This window comes from Opisthorchis viverrini, assembly GCF_000715545.1.
Source record: "Opisthorchis viverrini unplaced genomic scaffold opera_v5_199, whole genome shotgun sequence".
Classification (NCBI taxonomy): Eukaryota; Metazoa; Platyhelminthes; class Trematoda; order Opisthorchiida; family Opisthorchiidae; genus Opisthorchis; species Opisthorchis viverrini.
In genome coordinates this window covers 881,581-896,862 of record NW_008751857.1, presented here as the reverse complement: position 1 = coordinate 896,862, position 15,282 = coordinate 881,581, and the positions used below count along the sequence as shown (strand labels likewise).

Sequence of the window (15,282 nt, the reverse complement as noted above, 5' to 3'; positions counted from 1 at the left end):
CGGTTTTGCACCACAGCCTTACAGATGACTGATGCGTGAGAAGGCATCCTTTCGGATTCCGGCGTTGAGGTGTTGAAAACTAAGTAGCCAAAGAATGCTGGCCTTTAAGAGCAAAACCAAAGAACATGACCCCAAAAACAAATTCCAATTTCATCAGAGCACAAAAAGTGACCGGCCACTGAAACAATTACTAATGATAGGATCGCGCCCTTACTAGATGCGACCCAAGATAGTGACTGCAACAATATGACGTATAAGCTCCTTACAAACAGATCGTGATGCATCAACAGAGGGCCTATAGAGGAATCTCGCCGTGGCTGTAGCGACCAACTCGTTTGATGTTGTTAGTCTGTGAAATCAAATAAACAAGAGAGCTGTTGACAGTAGATGACGATGTTAACACTGAAAGACGTGTTTCATCCTGCTTGGAACTCATTTAGCGATGAGGTCCTATCGAATCTATGACCCGGGAGACGTATTATGTGTGTGATATTGTTGGAGCCGTTCCGCATCCCGTCATCGTTCAATGAACCCAACGGTCAGTGCAGCCCCGAGTTAGAACCATGCTGTCCTGTTATCTGCTTGAACTTGCACCCTATTACACGCATGGAATCACACAGGGACAGATACAATTGACCACTTTATGGAAGTGGTTTAGAGTGATCAGATGCCAATCCTACTTTCTATTCTGACCTGAATGAAGGGTCTGAAGGCCGAAAGACGAGGCCTTTTCATACGAGGTTTGACCATTGGGAATATTCCACTCATGGGGTGTCAGTGAATAAAGCAGGACATTCATTGAAAATAATGAAGTGCAAATGCACACTGGCAGCCCGTCTCAACACTTCTACAAGAGAAGTGGTTACCTCACAGTGAGAGTGTTGTTTGACAAGTTCGTTGGGAACGACCTGCTGAGTCAGCTGACTGGAGGTTACCCGATAAACAAACAAAACGGACGACAATGCGAGGCAAAAAACTCACTTTCTCGGAGCAAACGGAAAAGGTACGCGGTTGTTGTAACAATCATCGATGAGCAGTCTGCAGAGGACAAAGTAGAAAGCAAGCTCCGGCGAGTCATACCGCAGATGAAGGAATAAACTTCACTTTTGCCCTGAGTACATCACCCAAACGAAGAGATGATATCTGAATTTGTCCTTCTGACTGAATGAACAGAACTATATGATTCGTCGTGATCCATCGGTTCACGGTCAATTTGAAAAAAACTAAGTCGCGGCACTACAGAGTCACTCGATAAACGGTCCTTCGCAAATAACTGTCAAATGCGAATTCACTGGACACTTCAGCCGAGATCAACAAAAACAATACAATCGTTCAGCTGTAGCACCCTTTCGGTGCCTAACTGCCCTGCCACCCGAAGGTTGCACGAGGGCTGGGATACTACCAGGTTGCCCAAGCCTAGACAGGGGAGTTGAGAGGCAGAGATCGGGTTCAAACCATGGACCTTCCGGTCAGAAAATTCGCGCTGTAACCACTTGAGCCATCTCACCCCAAGATCAGCAAGGCTTTCATAAGTCACGCGGCGTATTCACCAACCGGACAAATGAATGGAAAGGTGACAGACACACATTGTCGGGGTAGTTTGCCCCAATTAAATATATACAACATTAGTGAGTGTTGAAATGAAGGTGGGAGATCCTGTGGATCGACAGAGTGTGAAGAAGCGGTGAGAGTCAACGTCTCTCTTCTGACACAACATGCGGGATTTTAGAAAAGTCCAAAATGCTGACCACCTATGAATTTGCTGGCCATTTTCCAAACTTCTCTGGATACAAGGTTCCATTTTATTTGGACTCCATTTGGACATTAAAGGCAACTACGGAAGGTTGATCGGCAGAAGACTTTCCGGCCACAGAATTGCCACAATGGAAGAGGCCCACCAATCAAACTGAGTTGCAACTGACGTTTTATTTGAACTGCTTCGTGTGGACCCGCAATCTCAGATTTCAAGGTCAACAAAGCGATCGCGTAAAATGGGACAACCAAAACCACTGACGGAATTTTAAACCGCTCAGACACTGGGGTAGTTACGAGATACCGTAAGCTAGCTTCTCCAACGGAAGATGGCAGTCGATGGTTTGATCTGAAAATTTCTTACTCGGACAACCCAAGCTGTTTTAAGTTCAAACTAAAAGATGGCCTTCAACTCAACTGAGTAACAGTCGTACATTCTGTATGGTAACGATGTATCTACTTTCTTTCCAGAAAGACGGGGAACATAGGATGTAAACAGCGTTTATGTCTATTCGACTACTTGTTGCTGCGGAGACAAGGTCCATCCAACCGTATAAGCCTGATCCCTATGTGGAAAAACAACGTATGCAAACACTGAAGCTAAACTGACCGACTGAAGTTGCAAACCAGAAACAAGCTCACCGGTTGACAATGACCTTCTGACCTATAATTTTTACTTGGTGAAAACCGTGCACCATACAGTCACAAACTTTAATTTGTTCTGTTTCTAAATAACCTTCTGTCTTAGTTACTGCGTACATATACATTATGTTGTAAATTTCCGTGGGATCACGCAGAGAAGACAGTACTTGCTTGGTCGACGTACTTGTCAAAACTATGTAAATCAGTATACACATCGTTTGCACGAAAACTGATGACTTTTCACTGTGGCTATCACCTTGAGCCCCCAATAAGTCAATGTATCAAGTGACTGTCAGTAAACGAAAAATCGATGGCAACGACGTACAAAAAAATACGTGGTCGACTACCATAGGTTTTAACCCAACTGAAAACAACCAGTCCGGTTGGTGTGCATAAATGCATGGTCGATTTCTGGAGATGTAAACGCATGGACCAGTGGTTCAACCGTCCAATCCAGCGAGCTATACCAACCAACTGATCGGATTCAATAGCTTTCGGGCTAAATGCCGAGACGACATAGGACGAAGGGCTTGAAAAGCAGACTCGTCCAGTTAATTGAGTATCTTGGATTTGAGCAAACTCATTCATAAGCAGAAACCCTGGGATGGAAGTGTGAGCATAACAACTGAAATCTCCAAAGCCCAAAATCGGAGCTGCGTAAGCAGTCCTCAACGTAAACTCTGTAACGACCAGCATAAAACAGATCGTATACTACGTACATTGTGACCGATTTGGACCGTATGCCTGAGCAAGTATTAGACAGCATTTGACTTCGCAAATCAAGTTGTCTAAAACTGAATCAGAATAAAGCAAACAGCAGCGTACCGAAACTATCAAGCCTTGAATCAGACTCGCATGAGAACTCAGAGGTTTCTCAGAACTTTGCCAGCTGGTCATAACTGATGCGGCACCTGAGTGTCTAAAGATGACCACAAATCCAGTAATTTGGTGCCTACTTCACCTGATACAAAACGGATATCGTATACACTTACATGTACATTCAAAATACTTTTCAGGAAGGAATGTTCGCCTTAGCAGACCAGTAGGCATAAGTGGAGTACGAAACTGGTCCAGTTTAAGCTATAAGATGTGTGTTCACGATGTTTACAAGTATGCTGATGTTCCATAGTGACAGTCTTTGATGTTACAAACGGGCCCAAGCATCTTACGACGTCCAGGGACAGCTGCTAAAAATGATTACTGACAATGACGTTCCCCTAGAACTCTTCGAAAAGTACCCGAACATTAATAGGAGCAAAAACCAGTCGGTTTACAGACAATCAACTGTGGCAATACATTCAGATTTGACGCCGATTTGGACCTCATTTAACCCGAGCGAACATACAGAGGAGCCAAAGGCTTCTTCTCAGTAGCAGCACTAAGTATTCCCTCGCTACTGACACTCTGATTTTAACCGTCAATTCTTTGAAGTTTCAGCGAACACCTCACTCCCCGTTATAATGCTCTAAAAACATTCCCGAGCGTCCCGTTTAGGTGACGACGACGGTGTTCTAGTAGTTATTTGGTTATGATACTCTTGTCCAAGGGATGACAAATTCAGAATTTAAACTTCTTCATTTGATTTACAAGTAGCAACAAGCTTTAGTTAGTAGACTCAGCATCGGCATCGGTTAAAAGATTTATTACAACCCAGATACGTAGTTGATTACTTGTAATGGTACGGATAAAACCAAAGGAACAAACTTATGCAATCACTTGAAACTCACTGTCGAACGCCAAAGTTTGCCAATTTCAATATCATTTCGAAAGTTTCTTCAGGACGAATAAATATTCCAAAATGATACTGGAAGAGTCGAAAGAAAGTAACAACGATTAACAACTGCAAATGGTCGCATGAAGAAATGAACGCCTTAAGTTACCGGTGTCTGAGAGACGAAAATTCCAGCATTCCGTCAATCCGGTGATAACATACGGTCATTGAGCGAACTGTTTCAAAAATCCTGCGATGAGACAATGACGTTCAACACTAAAACTCAAGCGTTTTCGGGGGTATAACGCCTTGTTAAAATTTATAACTCATTTGCTTAAAGGTTGATCTTCTGGATCTTGTACCAAGTCCTATTTTTTTTTAAATTCACCTCAGATTACATGCCAATTGGTCAAAAGGTTTGGATGCCGGTGGTGGCAGACCAATAGCTGTGTCCTGTAATTACCAAGTGGAGCCTAAGGAAGAAGCCATGGTGATTCCAACCTAATGTGAGGGCGACCGCCAATGGAATAATCGAACCAAAGAAAGAATGCTACTAAAAGTAGACGGTTATCGAATCAACCGATCCAACGGAACGAAGTCAGACCACGAGGCAAGAAGGAAACGGCCCAATCGCAACGGAGGAAAAGAACTATAGCGTTGAAGGCATCCAACGAACCAATCAGGTACAAAGAAATAAGACCACAATGCAACTCAGATTCCAAGCCGGCCGACTATCCTCACCGTCATCATTAGTATGTCAATTATAGCAACACCCGTGTGACAACGATTCATAGAATCCAGTGGTCAAAGGCACCACAAATCCTCCACTTGCGAAAGCGAGTTCTCAAAATATACAACAATCAAGTCTGGTGTACACAAACCTTCATACGTTTTGGACGCCAGAAGTGACGCAAGCTAGCAGACGCGATTCGGACGTTTACGATCCACGTAAGGGGCTTGATGGTCACAGTATTATCGGGGTGATGCGAGTTCCCAGTTCCTCTCCTTCAATATTTGGGGTGTGTTCAAGGACAGTACGTTCCGTACCAAGACTCTATACCTAGTGAGTATGAAGCAATTGCTGAATACCGAGCCATATCTGGTTGGCTTCTAAAATGATGCTTTTGCTTCTTCCTCTTTTCGGTAGTTTCTTATATCACGCAGCTACCAAGAGCACGACAGACAGTCGGAATCGAGTTTATTTGAACAACCATAAATCATATATCCTATATAGCATATATCATACATCAAAGTACCAGCTGCGGTCCGCCTTCCAGAACGGGGTCTCCACTGCGCTTGGCTGGAAACCCCATAAATGGTGGCTGATCGCTGTGCGTTTCTTTCTAGATTGTCTTATTGAACGCTTGGAGGTGTAGGCACCTCATGATGCTTGAAATAGGCCAGCACAAGGTTCATTCCTCAACCGCTCTTTCATCTTCTTTTCACTTTAAAGCTTTATGTATGGTTAGATAAACTCTGCCGTTGTGCGGCAGTGAAGCAGAAGTGTCAACACTGAAGTTATCGTCTCTGATGAAGATGGTGACGGCGATAGCTAGTCGGTTCGTTGCTGTCAAGTTGCAGTAGTCGTCTGAGAAACCGTTGAATGAGATAGATTTACACTGAAGGGAAAGGCTTTTGTGCAAAGCCATCATTAACCGCATGATAGAATCATATTTGTCAGGCTCAGTAACCAGTGGTGTTTCCCAGTTTGTGTAATAGGTATTTCGAGATTTAAAATGAAAGGGTAGATAATCACAAACACCAATTTCATTCAGCAAAATGGAGAAGCCAATGACTCACGGATTTCTCAGGTGTCTTGATGCAAACAAATCCACCTGGAAGACGTCCTGGAATCCGCTCAACTGCCTGCCACAAATGAGTTATGCGAGGAAAAACTGAGTAACGCACGGTCACGTGAATCCAGGGGACACATATTTTGGTTTCGATCCCGAGTAGAAAAGAGTAGAAGCACATATGATTGATGGTTAGATATAACCAGCCTTGCTGCGGAATCTTTCCCCGAAAGTACGAGCAGGAGTAGTCTACGCAATGTGTTAAAAGATGATCGGTACTCACAATAAACAAGCTTTTCTTTTGGTGGGAATCCAAAAATTCTCAAAAACTTCACAGTGGCCCGCTTCAGTGGCATTGTATCGTCTCCTGAAAGAATCAGATATATGATGCTGTAACCATACTTACTCTCATACATCTCCACGTAGCGGGCTGCATGTGAATCAAACTTGTGGAAGAGAAACGCGAACACATCATCTTTAGGCAAATCCGGCAGTTGCGGACACAGCTTCGTCATGATGTACTTCCAGTGCTTGTTTATTTCCCTCTCGCTGTTTGAATTAGCGACCACTATGATCGGGAATACAAAAGTCAGAGAGACTAGGACATACAGTAAAATGATTTTTCCGCCCCCTTCATGACAATACGATAAACGGGTACCTAAAATGATCAAAACCAAAATGGGCAAAGAAAAGAACACTCACCGAAACATCCAAAATCGACTCTACTGTTCCTGTTAGCAATCCCAACAAACCACTGGAAGTTTTCTCTTTCCGTTTCTGCAGCACAAAGTACTCGGTCTCTTTCATCACCTGCCTGTGAATGGAGAACACTATTAAGCCAGTGACCCATACCATAGGGGTGACGGGGCTATTAATTCAACCTTTGTCCACATCCCAGATTTGACCGACTCGGAAATGGAACTAAAATAGAAATGAAGAGACAACTGGGATATCATGCATAACAACGATGACAGATTAAGCTGTTCAGTACCCACGGTTTTACCCGCTCCAGTTTGCTGGTCAAGTACGAAGTAAAATTTGTTGAATTTTGGAATTAGCTCACTCGACGAGCCCGAAAAAAACCGGTAATGGGATTTTCGGAAATTCTCAAAAACCCAATATAAGTAGAGTCACAACAAAGAAGACATTTTGGTAACCTCAATACCGTTCCAGAACAAAAAAGAGGCGGCTTTTTGCAGGAAGTCCAGTACAGGGATGGATGAGTGGCTCAGTTAAGATCAAGCTGAGTTCCCCAGTTGTGCTTTCCTAATTTACACTCCACGATCAGTCGCGAACAGACTGGATCTGATCTGCGTGCGTCAGTTTGCGCACCTCAGCAGGCCGCCGAACCATACTGGAGGATGTCATACGCAATCAACAGAGACCTCGCTACCACAGGGACAAATACAGTCAGCTGGCCTTCCAGATTAAGGGAAGTCGAACGTGTAGTAATCCGTTCATTAAAAGCCAAATTACTGCGGTAGTCTGACTCTACCGTTACACTGTCATCGGGGTTTCGAGCTGAAGGCATTGGCTGAGGACCCTAATTCGTCTCCATATCAGCACCTAAGCTTACGCACAACACAAACGTACCTCCATGTAATATTGGCCGCGCGTTGTGGTATCATCCCTGTGCCTTATTAGCTGTATAAAGCAAAATGGATAAACGAAAACATGCTGCTGACTTCCCCTATTTTCTCTTGACTTCCAATTCATTTCATTTACTCATTTCCAATTCATTTCCAATTCATTTCATTTACTCATTTCCGAGGAGCCAATTTGTAGACACACCAATCAGACACAAAAAGAAGTGACCAACTGCGCATCACGGATCATATCGGCATTTTCATTTTCACTTGTCAGAGCCCGTTCCTCCATTGCCCTGTAGCAATAAGTACTGGAGCCATCAGCGATGGCTAACCAACGCTTCGGTAGGCGTTTACCACATTTTTGAAAACCAAATTCAAGACCAAAGTACAGCAATTGAGCTTATGACACGTTCGCTATCTAGACTCTAGCAAGTGTAAAATTGGGCTGATTCTTCAGCTGCCGCGACTGGTTGCGCCGGTGTTGGTACTGGTGTCAGCTCTCGAGCTAAGGATCCCTTGGTTGATTAGATACCTGCAAACAGTCACCTTTGTGCCGTTTGTCTGTTCACCTTCATAAGTGCTGGCACCAGTCAGACTACCAGTCACTCTTTGCTTATAGCTTACGAACCAACCAAGCGACTGTAATGGTGACCCCGTGAGCCTGCTTACCTTTGTTCAGCTGTAGCACCCTTTCGGTGCCTAACTGCCATGCCACCCAAAGAAAGCACGAGAGCTGGGATACTGCCCGGTTGCCCAAGCCCAGACAGGGGAAGTCGAGAGGCAGAGGTCGGGTTCGAAACACGGACCTTTCGGTCAGTAAATTCACACTCTAACCACTGAGCCATCGCGGCCCGCTGCTTACCTTACTTTACATCAAATTTCTACAGGAGAGGGATGAATCGGCTTCAAGAATATATTAGATCGCTGTTGCCTATAAAGTACGATCGGCAGTAAAGTCCTAGCACAACGTCATCCCGTTTCTGTTGTACTGTTTGGCCCCGAAGACCACCTTCAAAATAACAAAAGCGGTCTCCACCGTCAAGAGCCGGATTTTAAATTGTCACCGACAGCGCCATTCTGGGCAAGACAGTGGCAACAGGGATACTGTGAATAACTCATATTCCGCTTTGGGGAGGACGTATCCTGGCTACTGTCATTTTCGTCTCTGGATCAATGTGGAGGCGTGGAGTATCACAACAGCAGTATCTGACACCTTCATTGGATACTCTGTCATTTTAATGTATTTGGCATGGTTACCTTAACCACAAGTGGTCAAATACTTCGAGTTCGGAGAAGCCAGGTCTCACAGGCCTAAGTTAGTACAGATAGGATGGTCGCAGTGTACACAAGGAGCTTCGTTTGAAGTCCAGAGTGCTCCAATAGAGCGGTGTAGTAGCATGAAGGCTTTTCTGACGCTGACAGACTAGCATTTCTATTGTCGTAGTGGTTGACTATTTGGGAGAATGAAGGATCCCAAACTCTGGAAGGAATAGACTTGGCTAACACTAAATTATCTAGACTTGACATCCACGTCTGTAGTGAAGAAGCGCGTAGTTCCAGGATGTAGTTCAGATCAAATCAGCAGAGCGTAGTGGCCGACACTACCAGGGATGGGTTGCATTTCTGTCGGGTCTCTACTTAGGGTGACGATATTACCAACGTGATCAAAGTCCACAATCGAATCGTTACGGCTTAGTGGCACTCCAGAGCAGCCGCTGAAGCCGCACCGATGGAAGTCAGCGGCCTTCCATATACTGGATGCGGACTTATGTGTCTGAGAAGTAGGCTCTGATTATATTCAGCAGCTTATCTGACACATTATCAACTTGTAAGCCGGACCAGAGGCACTCCTCATTGACTAAGTCGAGTACTGCCACTAAGGCAAGCGGTTGGTTGCTGGATCTTGTAGCGGCGTTCCAAAGAAGGAATATTTGGTCATCGCAACCTCTTCCTGCACAGAATCCTCCTTGATACAGTCTGACGTGAGTCTTTCTCCTCTAAGGCAGCAGGGCAGTAGTGTGGAAAATATTTCGACTGTGGCTGATACTCCAGAAGTTCCCACAAGATAGTGTTGCCTTTTTTGGTACCGTAGTCGCACATTGGCACCCAAATCCACTGGAATAGCAGGGCAAGGTTCGAGAACAGCCGGAAAGCAGTTTTTGTGGATTTTAACCGGAATACCACCTTTACTTGGAGGGTTTTCGTTATTTAGTAGCTGGCTACTTCCTTTTTGGTACCGTAGTCGCACATTGGCACCCAAATCCACTGGAATAGCAGGGCAAGGTTCGAGAACAGCCGGAAAGCAGTTTTTGTGGATTTTAACCGGAATACCACCTTTACTTGGAGGGTTTTCGTTATTTAGTAGCTTGGCTACTTCCGTTAATTCTCTTAGACTGGGACATCACAATCGATGGTATGCCGCATGAAGGTTGCAGTGTTTGTGGTGAGTATTTCGCAGCTTCGTCTGGAAGCTTATTTTTCTGAAATTTCCGTTGGCCTGAAGCGCAACGGATCATCCTGAAAAGGTTCAAATAAATACAGACGCATGCCGTCGTTTCCATGGTAGGAGCCGTGAGACGCTATGTATTTAAATTTAAATTTAAATTTAATTAAATAACCATCCTATTATCAACTAACAGTTCAAATATAGCCATAATACTTCAACGCAAGTAGGACGCTCAAGTCATGCGAGGCACCATTTGGAGGAGTTTAGTTTAGACTCGGGGCGTGACGATGGCGAGCGTCTTTTGCAAATTTGTACTGATCCCTTCGTTCATGCGCAGTACCAGGCCTAGGCCTTGGCTACCGGTGCGCTTCCGAGTGCGCACAAACTAACTATTGATCTCAGAACTGGCATAAGATGTTGCATATCTTTTGGAGGGCAGCGTAAATCGACTAGATGGTCAAGTAGACGCCAATTCAAGAGAATTGTCGAGTGGTTCCAGGCCTGAAGGAACCAACAAGCTCAAAGGATGAATGGGGCTAAAGACAATAATATAATCGTTCAGCTGTAGAACCCTTTCGGTGCTTGAATGTCACACCACCCGATGGAAGAGGCTAATATAGTAGGGAATGCATGCAGGTCTCTCTAGACAAGCCACAAACAGGATCTAGGGTATCACGTTTCGGTGGGTTGGTAAAAAAATTCGGAAATTTGATAATATGACTTAACGTCTAGAATATCTTCGATCATAACTTAGTTGACTATCCGTCTTTCATTCGGCTCGCTCAACTGCAGCCGTGGTCTGTAAGATTATATTTTCCCTCACTCGATAGGTTGTTGACATAATTTTCTGAAATGAAGCTCCATCAGGCCACCGGACAGAGGATCTTTCAACAGGGTCACTCAAAGACGCTGGTCTTCTTCTCCAGACAATTTGGACCAACAACTGGGGTCTCTATTCAAAGTATTACACGAAACGGCTGCGATAGCCACAGAGGTATTAGTGTGACGTAAGACGAAGCGACTACTTACTACAATAATGCTGCAACACTTAACTCCTGCACGTGAAGCGAAAATCCAAGAACACCAAGTAGGGTTTCTTGCATCATCATAACCTTTATCGACAGCATGACATCAGCTTTCAACACCGACGCTTCATTGCCGTGTAGCCATTATTTTTTCGAAAGCCTTATTGTAAAGAAAAGAATAAAGAAGGGTGGGGGGTTAGTGCTAACTTACAATCATTCCCAGGTGCCTACACCTCCAGACACTCATTCAGACAATCTGAATAGAGGCTGACAACCGAAACGCCACTGGAATCTATTGGCAACCATATCTTGCAGCGTCTCCAACCAGGCTCAATGGAGATCTCGCGGTCTTCATTCTGGAACGCAAGTAGCACCGACAGCGCCCAAACGTTTCATAATCTCTTATCAAGATTCTGTTTCTATCCGGAATGTAAGCACCTCGGAATAACTGCGATGGGATTTCACTAGGTTCCATGCCCATCCATGTTTGTTCTTTTTTCGCAACAAGGCTTTCGAACAAAAGATGGTTGCACGGTAGCGAAGCACCCGCGTTGTTTTTATATATTATTTATTTGACGCCAAGTGAAGATATGATCGATGCAACCCAACTTGATTCTCGCGAATCTGACTCTCTCAATTACAGATCCACCCTCGTAAAATACTAGTAAGCACCTTGAAAATTACGGTCATTAGACTGATACCACAGTGGAAACCACCATGGTCTTGCACCGATTTTGCACATGGGACTTGCTGTCGAAGTACTCCATCCCGTCGGTATCTTGTTTTCGTCCCACATATTTGGGCGAAGTTAGGTTAGCAACGAGGGGCTAACAACCTTTTTTGAACAGTGCAGGATGCAAATCGTCTGGACCAGGTGATTTGAGGTGCTGGATTTCAGGTGTCGATGGCGGATAGGGTCAACGTTTTATTCGGGCTCATACGGTCCTTTCAGAGCTAATGGGGCTCAGCTATACTGTTCTTCAAAGTGTTCAGTTTATCGTTCAAGAATGGACTGGGGTCCGGTTTCCTTCCGAGAAGATTTCACTAACCCACCCTCCTCGAACATGTTGATCAGACTAGCTAAAACAAGCATAAGGGAATACCCATTTCAAAAGCCTTCTCCATTTACCGAACATTCACTATCCACTGTCGTTCCCTGTAGATCCTTAGACTTTTCATTTTGTGACGTTTGAGAGGTCTGTACTTTGCATCACAGTCGTTTGTTGCTGGTACTGTTTTCCTAGCATCATGGACAACTACTGATCGTGACAAGATCGAGTGATTATTAGTGTGTGGAAGCGATCTCGGTACCAAAAGCAGCGAGCATGATTTCATTTACATTTACCACTCGTTACCAAATCGTATTGTTAGCAGTGCGTCCACAAAGTTTTGGAAGCTTCGGAACCAACCCCATTCGATGTTATTATATTGCAGAAACGCTTAAGAGGTGCATCGTCCTGCGTCAAAGAGCACTTTCCAGATGAGAAGCATTGAAAAGCGCTTGCCAGCCCAGTGCCGTGATTAGAGTGAAGTGGTGTACACCAAAACGAATGACAACCTCGCATCGAAGCTCTCCACAGGTAGCTGATTGATATATGGTTCCAGCGACTCCAAAGCTGGTGTGCAGTTAGCGGCCTCTATACAGCACGATAAGTGCACCCGTGCTAAAAGTTTGTGCTCTCCAAAATAAATGATATTCAGCACATAAATGAAGGCGCTTTACATTGTGTGCTGTGAGCGTCGACCCCAAATGGTCGATAAAATGGGCTTATCAGAGCTTAGTCGGCAGTCAGGGAATCCATATCATCCGCCACAATAACGATATTTGGGGGTTACGCTGACCAAAGCACCGACCACTGTATGACAATTATGCAGTTCTCACAGCTAGTAATGATGATTATTTCTTTCTCGGTATCAAAGCTGCATCCTGTTGGACAAATTTCTAACGAATTTCTAATCCTGATTGAGCCAGTCAACCGAACAGCTTGAAGACGATCAATCAGAGGAATCCATTTAGCCGTGGGATCAGACACAACTCCAACGCCACAGAAACCGCGATCCACTGCACCAGAATCACCAGACACCCGAAGAGTAAAATGCGGCCAATCTGGGTTTGTTCCGATTGGTTTGGGGTGTCCGACCAAACTGGGTTCCTGTATGCGTGTTTCGGAGGTGGTCGAAGGAGACCATAAAGCTTGTGCGAGAATTGCCTGTTTCCAAATCTAATAGAGAGCACCGGTGCTGAAAGCAGTAATCATGTGAAATTGATGGAGGCTTATTTTAGTTTATTTACCGTGTAAAAGTCTAGGTGCTGGGCAGCTTAAGGTCGGTGACATTCCAAAGCTAATTGTCAAGTCTTCCGAGAAGAAGATTAATTATTGAGCGAGGGGGTGATTTCCCGGACGTCCGTAGTTTGATGGAACAAAAATCACCTCCGAAATCATACTCGAAAGTGTGCAGGGCTGGGGGTAGCAGTCTGGAACCGTTAGTTGGGGAGCCACGCGTTAAATGCTGCCACATCAACCTGACGAATCTCAGTACCAACGAAAGCACTCATGCAATTGACTTTGTTGTGAGAGTCGAAAATTCATTTCAGGAATATCCATTTATTTTTCCATATGGTCATGTACTCTTAGCTCAATACCTTAGAAGGCGACCATTTTGGACGTAACTGTTACGATTACTATGCATGAACCACCATTCTAAGGACTTGTGATGTACGAAGACACTCCCTAGAGATGCAGAACTGTTAGATTCTGCTGTGAATGTACTATTTATAGTGTGAAAATTTCCACTTGCATTGACGAGTACCACCTTGGGGTGAAGTGAAATGCATCTAGGTAAGGAACTTTGGTGTACTTATCAACTGTTCGACGCAGGACTGACACATATCCGACTGTTAGGAGTCAACAAGATATGTTGATATTGTTCGTAATTGGACAGTCGACGGCCGATGACAGCACAAGCTTTGTTTGCACAGAACAAAGGCTGAAGAGATTTCCAATCCCTCCGAGCAGTACAGTATTCCTTTCAATAAGGACCTCCCCTCAATATGATCGGCGTTTTCTTGCATGATTTGCTATAGTATACCATCCTACCAAATGTAGCTATTTCAGTCCAGTGTGCGACCGGCTGATACTATTTTTGCTGTCCGTACAATAAAGCTGTCAGACCCGGAGGTACTCTGATGCCCGGCTTAGAGATACATGCACGGACAAATTAAAGCACGTGCAGTACCCCGACCCAAAAATTATCGCAGTATTAGAAATGATAATAATTCATAGAAATCGAATCCTAAAACAAGCTGGTTTCAGCTTAGCCAGATTAGCAGCCATTGTATGGGGCGGATCATTAGAGAACGGATTGAATTCCACAGTGGACATTGCGGTTGGTTGTCCCATGCTTGCCCCAAGCATATTGTCGCATGTTCTACATCCATGTAAGGGTTTATGTTTCAATTCATCCGACTGTATAGTTGAATGTTTCCCAAATTCTCCAGAATTGTGTTGATTGATGTACAGTGTTGAGGTATATTCACATAATATGGTTGAACGGACGGTCATTGGGTTGGTTCGAAAACATTTTTCAGAGTCATACTGCGCAGAGCTAACCCGAAACTCGTAGCGAGGTAATCATTAATACCATTAACAGGCTTATCTGCACTTTCGACTTGTCTGATGTCTTTCAATGTATGTATGCGAAGTGTCGTTTGGGTGCACAGGTCGCAGTGACCAACAGAATCGCGTCAACTTGGCGAAGTTTATAGAGTGTGCTTTTCGATGTGTTGCAGCCATTTTTATAGCGGGTTAACGTTGAACTAAACCATAGCTACTTTCAAATTTTAGGCTTATTTTGGAGCTCCCTGTCCAACCACGATAGTGCAGGTGAACTTCTACTTGTGTGGTCGAGTGGAGTGAATTCTTCATGTAGTTCAATAAGCCGCAAGACGAGTATATCCCACGAGTTCGGAGGATAATAATTGTCAGTCCGAGTGATCTGCTGTTTTTGGGTTTTCACTTTCCAAACATTTCTCTTACACTTACTGAGATCAACCACAGCGACGATTCTCATCCAGCTAAAATCTAGTGCCGCGTGGTCGCTCGTTCGAAATGGCGGCGCACGCAAATCCCTCAAACGCCAAATAGTGAAGAGTCTAAGGAAAGATCGAGAGCTCTGGTGGACATCTAAAGCTCGGGAGATGGAGAAGGCTTTTTCTACGGGAAACAGCCGTGCCCTTTATCAACTGATACGATCGACTGGCCCTAGGAAAGCAACGGTCAGCGAAACGATAAGTGAAAAAGATGGCTCATTAATTCACTCGCAA

General features: G+C 44.5%; 1 protein-coding gene across 1 annotated transcript in view; it reads right to left on the bottom strand.

The window, feature by feature from the left end:
- The window catches only part of T265_08097 (hypothetical protein), a gene marked incomplete at both ends in the record, with an annotated part of 34,311 nt that extends 24,969 nt beyond the window's left edge, over nucleotides 1–9,342 (bottom strand). Inside the window, 10 exons of the mRNA XM_009173796.1 lie at nucleotides 982–1,038; nucleotides 4,122–4,198; nucleotides 5,906–5,967; nucleotides 6,305–6,466; nucleotides 6,508–6,556; nucleotides 6,601–6,712; nucleotides 8,157–8,341; nucleotides 8,811–8,938; nucleotides 9,126–9,241; nucleotides 9,305–9,342. Of these exons, the coding sequence (XP_009172060.1) occupies nucleotides 982–1,038; nucleotides 4,122–4,198; nucleotides 5,906–5,967; nucleotides 6,305–6,466; nucleotides 6,508–6,556; nucleotides 6,601–6,712; nucleotides 8,157–8,341; nucleotides 8,811–8,938; nucleotides 9,126–9,241; nucleotides 9,305–9,342 (986 nt within the window). The remainder of the gene's footprint in view (nucleotides 1–981; nucleotides 1,039–4,121; nucleotides 4,199–5,905; nucleotides 5,968–6,304; nucleotides 6,467–6,507; nucleotides 6,557–6,600; nucleotides 6,713–8,156; nucleotides 8,342–8,810; nucleotides 8,939–9,125; nucleotides 9,242–9,304) is intronic.
- Nucleotides 9,343–15,282: the final 5,940 nt, after the last annotated feature.